At 37.7% G+C, this 19,091-nt stretch overlaps 2 protein-coding genes across 3 annotated transcripts; both read right to left on the bottom strand.

Moving 5' to 3' along the window:
* Positions 1-269: 269 nt before the first annotated feature.
* Positions 270-2,718, bottom strand: LOC145584159 (cation/H(+) antiporter 18-like). Its single transcript, XM_081641073.1, has 4 exons — positions 2,523-2,718; positions 2,278-2,406; positions 1,670-2,166; positions 270-1,569 (listed from the first exon to the last, which is right to left on the bottom strand). Exons 1-4 carry the CDS (start codon positions 2,716-2,718, stop codon positions 358-360), a joined length of 2,034 nt encoding a protein of 677 aa, XP_081497199.1. The 3' UTR covers positions 270-357.
* A 3,868-nt stretch (positions 2,719-6,586) lies between these two features.
* Positions 6,587-13,327, bottom strand: LOC145585180 (mannosyltransferase APTG1-like). Of its 2 annotated transcripts, XR_014100583.1 has the most exons (10): positions 12,865-13,327; positions 12,640-12,757; positions 12,324-12,428; positions 11,459-11,745; positions 9,199-9,480; positions 8,911-9,112; positions 8,314-8,465; positions 8,060-8,222; positions 7,841-7,986; positions 6,587-6,813 (listed from the first exon to the last, which is right to left on the bottom strand). XR_014100583.1 is itself a non-coding variant. In XM_081641910.1 (9 exons), the coding sequence occupies exons 1-9, from the start codon at positions 13,086-13,088 to the stop codon at positions 7,903-7,905; spliced, it is 1,617 nt and encodes a 538-aa protein (XP_081498036.1). In that variant the 5' UTR covers positions 13,089-13,326; the 3' UTR covers positions 7,790-7,902. The 2 variants fall into 2 exon arrangements, 1 of the variants encoding a protein (XP_081498036.1); XM_081641910.1 differs by lacking the exon at positions 6,587-6,813 and having other exon boundaries at positions 7,790-7,986; positions 12,865-13,326.
* Positions 13,328-19,091: the final 5,764 nt, after the last annotated feature.

The raw sequence follows: 19,091 nt of genomic DNA, 5'->3' as shown, positions 1-19,091 counted from the left end.
TCACAACTCAATTACTGGTGCAAGAATATAAGATGTCAAAGTGCAAAACCTATCATTTAGTGGAAAAAAGAATGAAAATCACAGTAGATGAAAACCTCTCCAAAGATGATATAATTTTGTTGCCACATATATATACTTCTACAGCTTGAGATTGTGAAAAGCTCAAGCTTCATTTCAGCTCAATGACTTATACCAGATTCTTTTACAACTTTGAAAAAAGACTATAAACAAAGAAATACTTCAGAAATTGTTATTTCCGAAGTCTCTGATTGATATTATGGATTATGTACATCGTAGGCACCAAGCAATGAGTAAAAGAATCAGTTCTGAATGAAGGACATTAATCGAATCAATCAGTTATTCAGTTTCAGTCCCATCACTTGGCTCTTCCATGTCTATGGATACTGGTCTTGAACCAGCATTGTACTGATGCATCACTAAAACAGAAGCATTTGTTGAGGTATTTTGAGAGATCAACAATCCCCCAATTGGGCCTATTTCAGGATATCTAGTTTTTACATTGATACTGAAAGTAGCGACCACAATACCTTCAGGTGATCGTCCGACCAAGACCATATGACAACGGCTAAATTCCTTAATTATTTTGACAGTTTCAGAATTTGTTTTCACTTCTCTTTCTTCGTACTTAACTGACCCATTCTTGGATAATTTTTGTTTAGTAGCATTTATGGCTTCTTCGTCAGGTGCCTTGGAATGTTCACTGCTGCTAGTACTATCACTCACATCAGTAGCCACCTTTTCACCTACTTCCATGTTGGGGTCTGCCCTGAAGTGGACTACGATCAGGGTGATCCCGGGGTGCTCAGACATCCGTTGACCAAGGGCCAATGCCTCACGATCATCAGGTCCACCAAAGAAAAAAACAGTGATGGTAGAATCGACATTGCTTGCTGATACGTGCGAAGAACCACCAAGCCCCCGGTCTACTAATATACCAACCGAGCAAGGAGCATTTTCGAGGACCTTTTTGTTGATTACTCTATATTCATGCGTTATAGTTTCTAATGAGCCATCAACCTTCTGGTGCTTGTGGAAGGGAAGGATAATGTGGGCAGCCGTCTTGCTCTCAGCACTAACACAAATGTCTTCATGCATGTCAGAGAAGTGGGAGATTGCTGTCATTGACCTGATTTGGACCCGACTAAGCTGCCCATACGCCTCAAAGGCCACTGTAACTTGGTTTGGGTCTGACTGCATCCCCTTATTCCAGAAGGGAAAGCCGTTGTTTCGAGCTTTGTGAACCATCCGAATAGCAGAAGGCCTCTCCGAGAGCTCCATGAGGTGCATTGCATAGACTGCAAGCCCTTGTTTATTCTCTGTTCCTCGGGTGGCTTCAATTAAGTTGATTAATGTTGGAATTGTCCTTCCACTATGGAAGCATGCCATGATTCTGAGTTGACTGCTAGGGTCTTTTCTTTGAACAGTTCTTAGTTTATATGAGCGTCCTCGCTTAGTAGGTTTATACACTGCCATCATGATTGGTGTTGTCATGAATGTGGTAACTAGGGCCATTAGAACCATAATAGCAAAAGTTTGATCGTTTAACACCTATAAAATGAATAAACAAAAAGTTAACAAGAATTTACTACAAACACTAGAATATAACAAGTGTATAAAACTAAAGCCAAACAAAAGATATTATTGGTACCTTTCGGTCTTTACCAATATTCAGGACAATAAGCTCCACTAAACCTTTGCTGTTCATTAAAACCCCGAGAGCAATAGCCTCACTAAGAGGCACTTTACAGAGGCGCGAAACAACAATAGTCCCAACAACCTTACCAAAACAGGCAGTTAGTATAACAAGAAGTAGAAGTCCCCAAGACTGAGCCCCTTGAATGGTGGCTACATTTGTCTTAAGGCCACTCGAAGCAAAGTACAAAGGAAGGAGGAGGCCAGACACAATATCCTCAACCTTTTCTACCAAGGCGCTAGCAAATGGCCCATCCTTTGGAGCTAGAATTCCAAGAACAAATGCCCCAAAAAGTGCATGAATTCCAATAGAATCAGTCACAAACCCAGCTGCCAAAACTGCAGCTAATGTACCACAAATGAAGATTTCATCCACGGGCTCTCCATCAGGGCAACGTCGGGTTATCCATTTAAAGACATGTGGGATTATAAGAATACACAAGCCAAGAAAAGCTGCACCACACAAGAAAACCCATAAGGATATAAGAGGAGATTTATTAGTGCCCGAGAGAGCAATAGCTAGTGCAAGGACGTAATGCTTGTTGGATCCAATTCTAGGCCTACCAGAAACAGAAAGAAAATTAGGCCAAGATTGGCTAGTGTATCCAATACTGGCAAACTCTTGGGAGGAAAAATAGTTTGCAAGAATGTCTCGCTTCGACCAAAGGCAGATGGGCCTAGTAGCACCCCTCCCTGTTAATACAAGAGAAAGACAGCATTTATGTCACACATCTAGTTGAAGATTACACTTACATAGTTCCTTTCAGTCAGTATATATTATGCAAGCATAAGGATATCAGAAAGATTACTTACAATAATCTCGGCAATCACACGAGGTTGCTTCATAGGTTTAAGCAATAAAGCCAAGGTACGAGTGAGAACAATGACCAGGATTATTTGTACGGTGACAAGGGGGAGGGTGTAATCAAGAGGGTTCTCTCCTTGGAAGATTCCAGTAGAGGTAGCCTGCATCGGCTTTGAACAAGTAGTATCATTTTGAGCCATTTCGAATTAGAATTATGATCAGAACAAGGAACAGAACATCTTAATCCCTCTGTAATCAATGCCCTGCTAATACTAAAAACAAAAAAAATTGTCAACCAAACTTTCCATGCACAATAATCCGAGATACAAGTCATACAACTGATAAAGTATAAAACATATTTATGGGCCTCAACCGCCAAATTAATTTTTTGGTTGAATTGGTTCATTTAACAACAACGAACAATTCATATACCTTTGACCCTTGGTTATGCTTATAGTATGATTTATGTAGTTTAAGTGTACATAAAAGTCCAAAATAAGCTAATATCATGTAACTTTCTTCTTTTATCTTTTCTTTTGTCACCACTACTAGACATAAAATTAACATTTCTTGTGAGGCTGTGACACCACACCATGATTAATGCAGTTGGGTGATTCATATCTTAAAGTCAACATCACACCATGATTTTTTTCTAAAATTGGCCAACAAATTTACCTAATATAAATAATCATATTGTTTTGAAATACACAAGAAGAATTTGTTAGTTATTGCATTGATGTATGGCAATTCTGTGACTAATTTCGATCAAGTCGGTCAATGAAAAGTTATATGAAAGGGAGGGAGTATGAAACAAAACATGAAAAATGACACAAGATAGGCCACATGTATGTCAAGTTGTGTTGGGCACATCGGCCACTTAAAACGATAAATTATTTATGTTACTTATAATTTGCCATGTCAAATTGTGGACCACCTAATTTGTCCACGTCATATTATTATTTGACTTGTTTGTAAACCACTGGCCACCGAGGCAGAGCTGGCTAAAGAAGAGGAGAGCACCTTGAGCGACGATTCAGGCCCCTCGTTTTGACAGGCCCCGCCTCTATTAATCAATCCTTTTTCAGAAAGAATAAATTATTTTGAATTTTTTAAAAGAGGTAATATGAGAAAAATTTATCATTTACGGTATTTCCTATTTATTCTTTCTAATTATTTCCACAATCATGCAATAGTTTTTTCTAGCCCTTTTCTCTTTACTCAAATCTGGTGGCTCAACAAAATTTCGATGTAAGGACCCCAAAAATAATTAAATAATTAGAATTAATAATCCAGCAAAGACTTACTCAAATACGCCATTTCTTTATGGTTACTCGTAAATAAGTCCTTGATTACAGTTTTGAGTTTAACCTGTCATAAACATAAACTGTAGTAAAATAATAACACCTAGCATATTTTTCAATTTATATTTTTATAAAGTTACTAATAAAATAAAATGGAAATAATTTCCTACTTCCTTTGTTTTTTTGGATGATTTACAAAAATATGGTTACTTTAAAAATTATTTACACTTTTGCGTCCGAATGAAATTTAATTACGGAACTATTGTCCACGTAGGTTCGGGTAAGTTTATTTTTGTTTTGCTTTTTTTTTTTTTAAATTTTTCAGAGTAAAACCGCTACCTCAAGTAGCGGTTTATGTACTAAAACCGCTACTCTGTATCTTTACTTGGAGTACCAAAGAAGTGGTTTGTCTCTAAAGTAAAAATTACGTCAAATGCATTACCGAGCTTACGTGGAATGTATTTTCGTAAATAAGTTTCATTCCAACGCAAAACCGTAAATAAGTTTTTTAAAAGCTATATTTTTATAAATCATCCTGTTTTTTTAATTGACACATTTCTATTATCACACTTGCCAACGCATGTTTTTAACGATTAAAATCTCTAATTATCAACATTGTAAAATTATAAAAAGTGGATATTAATTAAAATATACATTGAAACGATTCAAATAAGATCCCACATAAATATATTTTATTGTATCTATCAACCACAAAAGCGAGTCAAAGCATGTTGTGTGAATAGTGTAAAAGTCAAACGGTGTCAACTAAAAAAACGAAAGAAGTATTTAAATAAGTTTTAAAAAATGTTGCTCTATAATTTGACTAGTAATACTAAGGGCATGTTCGGCACAATTTAACTGTGAAGGTAGCTGTAGCTGTGGAGGTAGTTGTGAGCTATGTATGTAGCTGTTAGCTGTCAACAAGCTGTTAGCTGTCAACAAGTTGTTAGCTTTGAAGATAAATAATTTAGATATGAGTGTTCGGTAAACTAGCAGTTGACTAGCTGTTACATATAAACATCAACATTTTACTTTTAAAACTATAGATTAAATTTTCAACAGCTATCTCCAATTTCAAAAGCTAATCTTTCTAACTTTTCATAAAGCTACCTCCACCTCTAAAAGCTACCCTAAGCACTACTTTGCCAAACACTCACATTTTTTGTCAATTAGTGACTTGACTTGGTCAAACCACTAAAAGCTACTCAAAAACTAGCGCCGAACACGCCCTAAAAATAAGTAGTAGATTTTATTTTATTCTCCACAAAAATTATGAAAGCATATATATATGCGGCTTTGAGCCTTTGACCAACAAATGAAGCCTTTTTTGTTTTTTTTTTTATTATTTTTTTTATGTGTTAACTGTTTTTTCTCACAAAAAATTGCAAATTTAACTAACAAATACAAATTTAACTAACAAATAGAATCGGAGGAAGTATTAGCTACATACGAGTATATAATGAACAAACATTAGTTGCAACTAATAAAGGGGAAGAAATATTACTTTCTTGTAAAGTTTTTTAATTAGCTTTATTTATAAAGTATTTAAGTAGATCATCGAGTCATCAACTGCAGCCCTATGCATGATCAGTTATAAACTCATAACGCGGCATGATCAGTTATACAAGTAATACATAATTACATACCTTCACGGCTACAGGCTGCAACCGCTGAATTTTTGACTTCAGTATCGGCCTACTGAAATGTCAATAATACCCTCCAACAACCCTGATATGAGTCATATTCGTCATATCTGATCAATATTAACATTACAATCCAATGAGTTCTTTCACTTTTTTTTTCCGTTTAGAATGTCAGGATTAATGAGACTCCGGAACCTAAATCATCCTTTCGGACCACATATGATGACATACGTAGTAAAATATTTACACATCCTACTATTTTGGGAGGACCTAAGATAAATTTGAATTAAGAAATATTTCATAGGATTTTTAGTTTAAGTAATAAACTAAACAAACTATGGAATTGAACATTTGAACACGATAAACTTTTTTTTTTCAAAAATTACCAAAGAGCTACATTAATAACAATATAAAATGTAAACATGACAAATTCAATAATCAATCATTAATATAATCTCTGAATAAAAAAACTTCAATATAGAGTACTCATTAAGTAAAGAAGATAGAAACTAAACCTGAAGATTATGTTGCTATATAATCTTTTTTTCTTCTTCAATAAAATCTTTTTTTTTTCTTCTTAATTAATTTTTTATACTCCTGTCAAAAATTAAAAATAAAATCAATTTTTTATACAGTTCATTGAAACTAAGTGAGGGAAAAAAATGATGAACAACAATTACTAAAAATAGCGTTTATATACGACTGCCTAGTAGTTGAAAAGAAGGTTTTGCCACTCTGTAACAGGATACATTTCCATCTTTTTAGAAACTTTGTTAAATTTGTAATTTTATTTTATCTTATCTATAATCATTTGAGGTTTTCTAAAAAAAATAAAATAAAAATATCTATAATCACGACAAAATTACCCCTGTGAATGAGACTTTAATCTCCGAGGTTTTGGCAAAGCTTATTATTGGTTTTTGACGAAATTTTGTGCCTTTCATTTACCAACTATTTTAAGTAGTTCAACAATAATCAAGCAAATTAAGTTTGCTTTCTTTGTGCTTTTTGGCCTATTTTTGGTCATCTTAATCTTATACAAGTAGCTAGCTTTTTACTTTGTATGAATCCGAAGTACGGAGTGATTGTTTAGGATTACCGTACTTTTCCATCAGTATGGCAATGGATCAGCTCAGGAAGCCTTCATTATTATCCTGATAAATCGCGGGACAAACAAGCGACATCAGGCATAACATGAATAAAATAAGTCTCAGGGCTAGGACTATCATAGGCTCGTGGATGAGGTTTGCTTTGGTCACTCAGCACTTCACAGCTTCAAGCTGAATCTAGAACCTGCTCTTTTTTGTTCATACTGACTTTTTACTGCTCGATACGTTCTGGCGATATTTACCTGTGATCAGAGCTTGAAGGTATCAAAACCGGACTCTCAAGGTCACCGAACTCTCAATGTCACAGGTGTATTATTCACACAGTGGAAAACCTTTCACCCTATTACAACGACAAGCACATGAAATTGCTGATCTATGTCGCTATTGTTGCCAACAAAGGAGTTTGTAATGTTTTTACTGACTCAAAGCGACTTCCTAGTGTTGCAATCACAATTCCTTCACACCACAAAATTGTTCACAGATAAAGTTTAAGGTAAAAAAAAAAAAAACTCAACCTTTTGCAGTACCAACATACAAACATCAGAAGAAAATCTACGTACAAAATATAGTTCTCCAATAATAAACGTCAAGATTAGAACAAATGGTTTTAGAACGAAAAGCAATATACTGACAGTAGGAACTCCTATTGCTATTCTCCTCCAGCTCCTCTCTCTCTCGTGTCAAATTGTCCATTCACCCATAAAATATTGCTTGCTCTCTATTTTCTATTCATTTTGAGTTATCTTCATGTCAAACTCAAGAGGATCATTTACATTGACATTAGGTGACTCATTTTATCTCAAAGATCAGAGATCCTTTACACCAGCATCAGACAGTGAAAACATATCAGGTTATAGATACATAACTGCATTTTGAACATTACAGCTTCCATGCAAAAATAAACCTACATGCATCTTACTGTTACTGCCCAATTTTAGTAAGAAACCCAGTGTTGGTTGTTGCCATATAAGACTGACACTCATGACTCATGAGCAATGACATAAAGCGGATCAAAGAAGAAAGCATTGACACTCATATCGGTCAAAAGCCTAGCGGCCAAATGTGTAAGCACAGAATACCAGGAACGATAGTAAAATCAAGGAAAACTTGTGACACTCAAAATAATTAAATTAAAGAACAACAAACAGTAGTGATTCTATGCAGTATAAATTAATGAAGAAATGTAAAATTTCAACAGCTAAATCAATGCTAATACAGTTAAGTCAAAAACGAGAACACTTTTATTAGCCAGCCAGAGTATGAAAATACCAAAAATAGTGATCAGAAGAAGGGACTGGCATAGCATTAAGATTGTGTGCATGTCAGTTCTATCACCACCCTGTGTACATATACACGACCATTGACGATTGAAGATCACGATCTACCTTAAAGTGAGCATGGAAGAATCTCTTCACCTGCCAGACCAATAAAGCTTAAGTTCAGCTTCAGCACAGAATGAATAACTAGTGCTAAGAATTGGAGATTTACCTCTCTAAAAGATTGTGAGATTAGAAATTCTTTCAACTTCCTCTCTTCAGAATCAAATAAAACAATGTGGCTAGGTAAAGACCAGTTCTTTGCAAGTTCTGTTGCAAAACCACGTGGATCCAGCATGAAACGGTCAGATTCATCCAGGGTTTCTCTTTGTTCACTAATATGATAAAACCAGAAGATGTTACCATTCAAAAACAGAATATGCAGCAAACGAGGTACATTATCAGAAATAAATAGCAAGCTTAAACCTTGGTGTACAGTCCAAGAAGCGCATGGGCAGATTTTGGTGAACAGCTGAGTAATAAGGTGTGGCATGACATGGTGTCAAGAAGAGTACACTTCTGACTTCACCATTGAGTGATTCTCTTGCGATATATTGCATTACGTCTTCAGGTCCTCTCTGTTCAACGATTAAAGTCAGTACAATCCCACCCAACAGAAACTTCAGGGACTACAAAATGACTAGTCTAAAACAAAGTCCCGACCTAGTAGAATGTAAAACTACAACTATCAATCTCTCACCACCACAACAACAAAGCCTTATTCCCAAAATGATTTGGGGTCAGCTAACATGAATCGTCATAACTATCAATCTCTCACCCCAAACACCAAATTTGGGGAAATCTATGCCCCTCCTGGTCTTCAAGTACTTACTTAGTGGGACATGAAGCACAGAAGCAGTGAAGGTATCTTGTGAGAATTAGGGTCTAGAGTCTTAGGTAATGTATTCAACAAAAGCTAACACAACAAGAAGGAGATAAGGTAACACAACAGATGACAAAAAAGACCAAAGGACCAATATTTACTCCCAAAAATCTAACGATACTCTCACTTGATGAATATACCTGGTGAACCAAACTCATATAGAAGCCCATCGGGATGTTGGTGACAAGCAAAAAGAAAATAGCTAATCGCAACTTTACAGGCCATTTAGTATGTGTGGTTGACGCCTTTTTATTTTTACCCACTGGTAAGTCAGGTGCTTCAAGAGCTGCTAATGAATACCCAGAAAACATCAATGCTATTGGAAGAATAGGCAAGATAAACCTGTTTGCAAAAGTATTAGCCTCTATAAAAATCATAAAGCTAAGGTGAGAAAATCATCATATATGCAAACATGAATTAAAATGTACCTGAATTCTTTATGACCCAGCAAACTGTAAATTCCTATAACCCAGGCAATTAAACCAGAGAGCTTCCACTGTTTAGAGTCTATGATGCCTGCCAAAGAGAATGGCAAGAAGGTGAAGATCATCACAGGAAAACCTTGAGTGAAGTACCAATGCCAAGGATGCGTTCCATAATAGTCTCCGCCAGAGGAAAGAAAGTTGAATTTCAGAAAATTTATAGGCACTATGACCCAAGACCCGTAAACCATATGATCCAACAGAGTTGTTATTGCAAGCACTGCTGCCCTGAGAAGGTAAGTGAAGAATAATAAGAATACAGAATCCACACACACACGTACGCACACACGCGCACGCACACGCACACACCCACACCCACACACCCACACCCACACACCCCCCCACATCCACAACCACACCCCCACCCCCCCCCCCCCCCACCCCCACCCACCCACCCACACACACAATAGAAACACTGCGAGTAATTTAGATACATTAATTTTATGACTCAAATGAAGAGCAAACAAAAGTTAAGCTATCCAAGGAATTTCAAAAAGGTTGTCTAATTACAAGTTAACTATAACATGGTGATCAAGATAAAGGTGCTGCAGAGAATTAACAACCCCCATTGCTGGGTATGCCAGAGGGAAGAAAAAGGGCAATGTGAACATAGCATGAGGAGTGGCTACAAAAGTTTGTAAAAGCTATGTGTTTGTTATGTGGGAAGCTTTTTAATATGCCAACTTCAGAAATACACCACATCCAAGAAACGGTTTGCACATCTTAATCAAAAAATGTAAATCAAACATGCTCAAAAAATACAACTGCCCTTCCAGAAAACAAAGTTCTGCAATGGAGTCTAAAGACTGTTGTGATAGAAGACATTGTTGAGGATAAATACACAAAACCTGAGGCTAAGCACAGCACCCTTGAAGAAGAAGCTGAAAGGTGAAGCCATTGCCTTTGAAGCTAAGGGCAGTCTGAAGACATTAAGGAGTTCTACACACCTTCCTTTTTGTTCAGCACCTTTGCCGTATTTTACTAGCTACTACACTCAATCTACTTTAGCTTTAATCTTTCAACTACATGTTCTGTGGCTTGGTACAGGAACAAGTAGTAATATGCTACATATATCCTAGCTTTACTGGTCGCAAGTACTTGAAACAGCTTCTATACCAATGGCATATTTGTCAGAGAAGAGCTGTTTTTGTAGCTGTTTCCAAAAAAAAATAAGCACGTACATTGCTGCTGATAAGTTTTCATGGACCAATTCAGCTACCAAAGACTAACATCTCAGAGTCTACCTAGTAATTGAACTTCAGAGGCCTATGAAAGGCCACACCTGATCCGTTACAGCCCTGCCTCTGTAAACCTCTTTTCTCAATAGCTACAGATAGATTCTCAGCTTGCACTCTAGATTCTTCCATCCTTCTCACAGCTGGGAAATAATGCTCAGGGCTTCAAATAAACATCTGCAGTGAACAGAATTGGATCGTGGAAGCTAGATTGACTAAAGGAACAGATTTTATTACCTTATTGTAGCTTATTGCTACTATAGTTCTTCTAGGTGCACAGAAGTTTTACTAAAAAATTAGAGAAGAGTTGAGGTCATTCTAAGCTGTCCAGGGGAGAGAGAGAACAAATTTTGATTTGGTTTAACTAGCAGGAGCAATCACAATTACAACATTTCTGTGCATGGAATGCTATGCTTAAACAAGATTTTACAGCTATCTTCCTTGTAGCAATGACAAAGCCTACTAAGAAAAACCCCTCTCATCACATCCTAACTCAGTAACTCTACACCAAATTGTGACAACAGCAGTTCACATATTGAGTAAAATCTTCAATTCCATCCTTTGAAGGAAAGCCATGGCCTATTTCAATACAAGACTTTAGTGGAAAACCACGGCCATTGTCATAAAAGAATTTTGAAAACATTAATATATGATGCTCTAGCATTTTAATAGCACTTAAAGACAAAGGACCAGCAGCCTTTTCTCTTGACTCCCCCACCCCAAACACCTCTTCTGCAGCATATTACATAATGCTAGATAATATCATGACATAATCAACTTGATTCAACAAAACTTAGATATTCAATGTGCATATAAATGTGTGTGTTGCATGCTTCAAAACCTTAACTAGAGACTTATTTACTTCGTGCAGTTCACATTCTAAACAGACCCCAGAGTCCTAACCTTCAACCCAGGTATACACTCAAAAGTGAGATAATGAGAAAAGGAGGAAAATCAGCAGTTGTACCAACCCAATAGGAGCAGCCTCAAGAAAGATGAATTTTAGTCTATCAGAAGCCACAAGCAGCTCTAGAACAGCGACATACAGCCATACTATGGCACTGGTTGGACGAACAGCACAGGCAAATGCAGCAATAACCAAAGCCCACCTTCTTGAACTTGAAGACATTTTGCCAGAGCTAACCCTCATGCATGGCCAATAATAAAGACTGACTATGGTAAGAACAGTCTCTAAACTGTTTGATAGAGTTCTTGTACAACAGAAAAACACAAACCAGTTTGTAAGGTGAGAGAAAAGCTGTAATTGCAAGTTAAGTACAACTCAGATGATAAACCATGAAATTTAAATCAAGGCTGTTCCCGCCATTCAGTAATGGAATTTCAGCTTGTCATTTCGTGAAATGCCATTCCATAACGTGTGTTTAAAACCACACCACAACATCTGACATAAACCAAAAATCTCTGCTTCAGCCGTTTAAATCTGTTTAAATCCGTTAAGCTAATGAGTACAGTAGATTTACATGTAAAAAAATGTTTATTCACTGGAGAAAAAAAAAAAGATGGAAAATATATTGGTTTATAAAAGGTAGATTTCAGCTATAATTTAAATATATGCATCACAGCTCTTAAATCTACAGTGACAAAGTGAAAATTTTCCATCTTGTCACCTCACAAAGTAACACCCAATGATGCCGTCGTTTTTTAGTGATACTACATTTGCAACCCCCATATTTTCACAAAGTAACACCCAATGATACTACATTTACAATGGTCAATTAAAGCATCTGTATAAATCTAACAGAAACACCATGAATTTGCAAAAAAAAGAAGCTTCTTTTTTTTATAAAAAAAAACAAAAACAAAATAGAAGGATACAGTCCATTTTGCAACTTGATTCCCAAAAATGATGTCAGAAAATTTGTACAAGTACAAATCACATATGGCAGCAAAAAAGGATTGCAGCAACCTTGGTGCTTTCATCTGAAACAATCATAAGCAATGATCACCAAAATGCTCTTACATCGAACAAAACAATTCAATAAACATAATACGAAAATAAACTAATTGCCACTTTTATCAAACAAAGTGAAAACATTCTATCTATTATATTATGATTGTTTCTTCGGTGCAATCTTAACATAAACTCAACCCACCAAAAACAACAAAAGAAATAAGGAATCCAAACAATTACCATAATCCAAGGAGTATCAAGGTGAAGAAAAGCCAAAACTTTATAAAGAACAGCAAACAAAAGAGGATGCAAGTAACCGCGAATTCCCCTCTTCCATTCCCATGTAAGATGTCCATATCTGCAATTTAAAACCCACACAAAATGTTAAAAAAGCATATAATTTCAAACTCGGGTATTTGAAATAATAACTCGAGGCATCACTCGGGCCAATAACTAGTTGCGTACCCAAACACGAGGCGATGCGCAACTTCAAGAGACTGCCAATACTCATCAGGGTTAAAGTAAGTCTGCACCAACAATGAATTTACCATACGCAAAGCAAGACAAAGGTAGAAAACGGACTTCCATGATGTAGTAGAAGATTCTAGATTGTTCTTTGAATCAACATCAAAAGAAACTGGAACATCTACTGTTTCCCTTTTATCAGATACATTTTGCCTCATTCTCATTATCTAATTAACAACAATAATCGGCATTAAATACGGTGATTAATCTGAGTAAAGGGGGTTTAGGGCGGCGGCAAAGAGAGGAGTTGACCGGAAAAATCGATAGTGTGGAGTTGTAATTGAGGGAAGATGGAAGATTAACCGAAAGGTGTTATTGCTATGATTTCATGTGAATAGCTTAGTTCAACTTAAACAAAGGACAGGGGAGCTACAAAAGAAGGATTTGTTGCATCACATGTCATTCACATCTTGTTCAATTTTTAATTGTCAATTTTGTATTTGTTCCAATAAAATCTAAGTAGACAATAATTAGGTTTTGTTGTTGTTGTTTTTTCATTTTATACTCCCTTTGTTTTATAATGTTAGTTTTATATGAAATCAATCACATAAAATAGAGAAAATCTTCGTTAATAAGCCATATAAACGAGTTGTGTTTATATGAGGCTACGCGCGTCATTTCACCAGGTTTAGTAAGGGTAAAGTCGTCAACAGGAAATTAGGCTATTCACTTCAGACTAGCGGCGTTAGTCTTAGCATAAACGTCCGTTTTCAAAATGTGACATCCCGTTCTACATAATTATCACCCCGTTGCTCACCCCTTTGTACTTCAGAATTATTTCGCCTGTCTGAAGTAAGCTTCTGTTAATGAGGGAACTCGATGAGGAATTGAAACTAAAATTTCTTGTGCGTCACATTGTTGTCTGAAGATAAAGTGGTGAGGAGGTGGGGGCGGTGGCGGCGACTACAATCCCGGTAAACAGTACAAAACAACAAATAAAATGTCGAATTACCCCCGCAACGACACCATCATTCACTCGACACTCAAATTAACTGGTATAGTCCTGGTTACCTACAACTAATATAATGCAATCCAACACAATTACATAGCATGTCGATAATTTAAACCCTTCCCAATTACCTTTTTCTTCACTGATTTCCAATTACAACCAAGTTCAAGCAATAAAAACCCAATTTACCCCTTCAAGCAATTGCCTTTTTCGATTAATTAAAAGAAGATTCAATAAAAACCCATTATAAGCATATCTTTAACAATTGCAACAAACGAAGTCAGCAATTTCACAAATGAAAAGCAATTACAGGATTTGCAAAAACTAGGATTTTCCATAAATGAAAATTTACCAATTCAACTATACCACTTTCAAATCTCAAAGTACGCTCACGACATCAATTTGGTATCTCGTTGTCTCCAAGTCTGACAAAAATGGAGTACAGAAGTAGAGAAGATGGACGACAGCTTGTTGATTGTGTTCTCCAAATGACAGGTGAGGCAGAGCTTCTGATTCCCAAAGTGAAGACAAAACGGGATTGAAATTGTCACCGTTAACCATGCTCTAACGGTTAAGTGATTCCCACAGTTAAGTGCCATGTCAGCTGAAATGCACGAAATGAATAAAATATTTACAGAAGCTTCAATATTTTCGAAAATGCCATCATATAAACGAAAATTGTTTATATGACATAATTTAACTGGGGGAAGCTCCATAAAATAAGAAGAAGAAAAAAAAATGAAATCTAACATTAAAGTACAAAACAATTCATAATTAGTTTACCTTGTTTCATTTTTTTTTTTATTTGAGAAATTCTTTGTAAACTCGAACTTTTTAATTTTCTCAGTGGTAAACATTAAAAAAAATTATTATCATTGATAAACCTAAATTATTGATTATCATTGATAAGTGTTATTTTAATGAAAATCCTTAATTATATTTAGTTTTTTTTTTATTTTTTTAATAATTAAATTATTATAAAAATATTTTTTTAAAAAATAACCAAACCCCTCCCCCACCACACCTAACCACTAGCAGCCCCTCCCCCTGTCGGCGGCTAGGCCCTTGATGGCGACACCCGACCTCCCCCACCCTTGGCCGGCGACGCCCGACCTCCCCCACACCCTCGGTCACGACTTTCAGCCTCCCCGCCCCACCTTCTCTCTTTCCCCCACCTCAACACCTCCCATTTCCCCACCTAACGCCCACCGTCGTTCACTAACCACCCCGAAAATCGGCCCCCTTCCCCGATTACTCCCCTCCCCTTTTCGCGCGATTCGGAAACCTTAAACCCCATCCAAAACCAGAAGAAAACCCAAACCCGTTTTCTAGGTTTGGTTTCAAAACCCTAAACGAGTTTGGGTATTTTTGGTGTGTCGATTCAACAGGAGGTTCGGCAAGGGTGAGGCGCCGCCGGCTAGGGTGGGGAGCTGGGCGCTGGCCGACCAGGGGGAGGGAGCTAGGTGGGTGGGGAAAAGGGATTGGTTTTTTTTTTAAAAAAAAAACAATTAATCCTAACTAGCCACCGGCGAGGGAGAGGCTTGGGCGCCAGCGTGGGGTCAGGTGGCTAGGCAGGGGAGTCAGGTGGCTACGGGCTAGGCGGGTGGATGAGGTGGCTTGGCAGTGATGTTAGGTTGGTGGGTCAGGTGGCTAGGGCTTGGGTTAAATGGCTAGGTGGGTGGGTCAGGAAGGGGGTGGATTTTTATATTTTTTAAAAAATTATTTTTAAAATTAATTAAATGTAAAATAAAAAAACAAAATCCTAACTGTGGTTAAATATATAGTTCAAATTTTTCATTAATGTTATAGTTAGCTTAATATAAAAAATTCAGGTTTACCAATGATAATAAATTTTTTTAACGTTTACCACTGAGAAAATTAAAAAGTTATCAAAGAAAATTTCTCTTTTATTTTGGGAAAACATAAGTCATATTTGCATAGATTTTCTTTCTTAGAGTCTTGTCATCAATCCACAACTAATTAATTCCAAAAACATTAAGTTAAAAATTGAACATATTCAATAGTATATGGACTAACATTATGAAGCAGAGGGAGTAATTTTTTTTTGGAAAAATTTACAACAATAATCCCACCTTTTGCAAGTCTTCTCAAAATAGTCCCGCCTTTTAATGCTATCTTCTCGAAATGGTCCAAGTGACCTACAACCTAAAGAACATGTATTTTTAAAAAAAAAAACACTATATCATCAAAAATATCAATTAAATTAAATTAAAAACTTAAAAAAAAATTAAAAAAAAATCAAAATAAAAAACCACCCCACCACCAGCCACCTTCTCCCCCTCCCCTGTCGGCTGCACTCCTCCCACATCTAACCCACCGCCCGGAACCGCCCATCCCCGGCGACCAAACCCCACCATTGGACGACACCTACCTCTCCCCTTTCCCCCGCTGCGAAATTCTAACCCCAACAATCAACAATACGCAACATCCTCAACTCCTTCCTCCTTCCCAAACAAACCTAATCGATACAACCCCGCCTCCCTTTCCTACACTCCGAAACGGCCAGGGGGTCGTTTCAAGCTGGGGAAAAGATAAGGATGGTTGTTTCATGGTGGTTTTAGGGAGAGTATGGTCTATTTTGGATGGGATTTTTGCTCAGGTGGTTGTTTCGTGGTGATTTAAAGGCAACCGCAGGTGGTCGGGGTAGAAAGGAAGGGGGATCGGCGAAAGAGGTGGTCTTAGCGCCAACGAGGATGGCAGACGTATGTTGGCGTCAGTGTTGGGGTGGAGGCTGGGTCAGTGGGTTGTGGTGGGAGGGGGTAGTTGGGTTTTTTTTTTAATTTACTGTAATTTTAATTATTTATTTTTTAATTATTTGTTGATTAAGTTTTATTATTTTATTTTAGATTTTTTAATTATAAGAAAAATTTAGAGCAATACGAACAAGACACGTGTCAAATTAACTTGCTATATACCTACAAACAAGTTAAGGACCATTTTGAGAAGATAGCACTAAAAGGTGGGATTATTCCTAGATTTTTAAAAGGTGGGACTATTTTGAGAAGACTTTTAAAAGGTGGGATTATTGTTGTAAATTTTTCCTATTTTTTTGAAAAAGTTGATATTAATAATCCTAACTTTGCTCAATTTATAAGCCCAGTGACCTAAAATTATGAAAATACCCCTCCATGATCCAGCACATCATTAATCATTGCAAAGTATAGATTTACCCTTAATCTGTCTAACTAAGTGCAACTTCTACCACCTGAAAGTACAACTATAAATAGTTCTCCAATCATTAATGATGGTAACTTTTTCCTAATTCTCTCTCCTTCTCTCTCTACTTTCTCTCTCTAAGTACTCTCTCTCTCTAGAAAATAAATTTGCTGACTTAAGCATCTGAGGGGCTTTCCCAGGTCACACCCCCTGGGGTAGCTAACCTTCCTTGTTTTGCAGGCCAAGCTCTCAGACATCAAGGTAGAGCCCTCAGATATACCCTTGCTAGGCGGAGCCGAAAGACATTTGGACATTCATTGGACTTAGTCTCTAAGGCATCTTGATATTATTACCCTAACCTTGAGGAGAATTCTGTTTCCAGAAACTGGTGGCGCCATCTATGGGGAAAACAAACAAAAAGTCATGGTGAACACTAGGCGTCCCCGCAGCACCTATCAAGACCCTGTTAGAGAGGCTCTGATTCTCTTGGCTAGGCATCCCCATATAGTCGAGGAAATAGTACCCAATGCTCGAAGCGACTCTGCGGGAGAGGTGAATAGCCCTTAGGTGGTCACCCGCCGGGACTTGGATCAGTTGGAAGCCTAAATCAACAAAAACCTTGAGGAAAGCCTAAAGGCAATTGTCAATAAGGGCGGGGGGCAAGGTAGGTTAGGGAACGCTCTACAGCTTAACCCTCAGCCTCACTTGTCTCAGCTCCATCAAGCCTCTTCCTAGCCTCAACGCCCAGAGTCCCGTCGTTCACAACCACATCAATCTCCCAACTCCCAGCGAGAGTCAAGGCAGCCAAGCCGACCAAGAAATGCTAGAGAGATAATCAATGACCGAAGGCTGAGGGAAGGAACTATAGATGCCCGTTAGATAATCAACTCTAGGCGGGAGAACTCAAAAGAAGAAAATGATCTACCCTAGAGAGGTCGAACTAGAGTTCACTCTCGGCATGAATCAACAAGATACCGGGATAGCTTAGTTAACTCAGCTACTTCAAGATCAAGGAGAAGGACCTCTCAGCCCGCTCGCTCAGCAAGTAAAAGCCCCGAGCGTCCTCCCTCCCCCGGGCCGAGGAGGCTTGGGATTGTCATGAATATCACCCCCTTCAGCCAAGAGATAATGAGTACACCCATTCCCCCGAAGGTCAAAATCCCTACATTGGATCCATATGATGGAAAGACAGACCCAATGGACCATTTAAACGCTTACGAGGCACAAATGGGAGTCCAAACCGGGTGTGAAGCTTCTTGGTGCAGATTTTTCCCCACCACTCTTAAGGGCATAGCCCAGACATGGTTCAACTGTAGGAGTTTATAGGTACTACGCAGCGGAAATAACATGAATCATATTCATAAAGCACCTAAACCAAGGATCATTGCATAACAAATAAAGAACACATAATTGTACCTTTGAAGCGTGATTCCACGTGCGATCGAGCAAGAACAAAGGGAGATAAAGAACCCCAAGCGTGATTCCTCTACTTGGTCCACGGGCACAAGTTAAACCTCCACTAATGCGAGTTAGTCGTGATTGAACGCTTTAATCAACCTTCAACGGAGAAGAGAGACACGAGCTAACCACAAACCACCACGACGAACACCACGATCCACCATGAGGGGCGCCGCACGTACGGACGTGAAGGGGAGAGAAGAGGGCCGTGAGTGAGGAGAGTGTTTAGGGTTTTTGGGATTGGTTGCCTTGATGTCAAAATTCACAGTGTGTGAATTATGACTACTTACAGCAAACCCTAGGCATGGATCTTATTTATAGATCTCATCTCTAAATAAGAGCCCATGTCAAAAGCCCAAAACCCTTATCCTAAACACACTACTCTAGCCCAACACTCTACATGGTATGTCATAATCTCATGAGGCCCATTAATGGGCCTCTTACTTGTTTAACCCGATACTCTTGTTGTGTGACCTCATAGGATCCATTCTATAAGGCTTTGGGCTATTTAACTAACCCAAAGATCAATTATCATATCTAGCACCAGATATTGACGACCCTATAGAATGAACTTATTATCTCC

Source organism: Chenopodium album, chromosome 16 (genome assembly GCF_948465745.1).
Source record: "Chenopodium album chromosome 16, dcCheAlbu1.1, whole genome shotgun sequence".
Lineage (NCBI taxonomy): Eukaryota > Viridiplantae > Streptophyta > Magnoliopsida > Caryophyllales > Amaranthaceae > Chenopodium > Chenopodium album.
The sequence above is the reverse complement of the archived record's forward strand: the minus strand, read 5'-3'. Positions and strand labels throughout refer to the sequence as shown.

Bases quoted from the DNA above. Each gene is read 5' to 3' on its own strand.
- LOC145584159 (XM_081641073.1), bottom strand. From the start codon at position 2,718: ATGGCTCAAAATGATACTACTTGTTCAAAGCCGATGCAGGCTACCTCT. The intron at 2,407-2,522 runs GTAATCTTTCTG...TTGTATTAACAG, and splicing joins GATTGCCGAGATTATTGTAA to GGAGGGGTGCTACTAGGCCC. The intron at 1,570-1,669 runs GTACCAATAATA...TTCATTTTATAG, and splicing joins ATATTGGTAAAGACCGAAAG to GTGTTAAACGATCAAACTTT.
- LOC145585180 (XM_081641910.1), bottom strand. From the start codon at position 13,088: ATGAGAATGAGGCAAAATGTATCTGATAAAAGGGAAACAGTAGATGTT. The intron at 12,758-12,864 runs GTACGCAACTAG...TTTAAATTGCAG, and splicing joins GCGCATCGCCTCGTGTTTGG to ATATGGACATCTTACATGGG. The intron at 12,429-12,639 runs GTAATTGTTTGG...TGATTGTTTCAG, and splicing joins TTGATACTCCTTGGATTATG to ATGAAAGCACCAAGGTTGCT.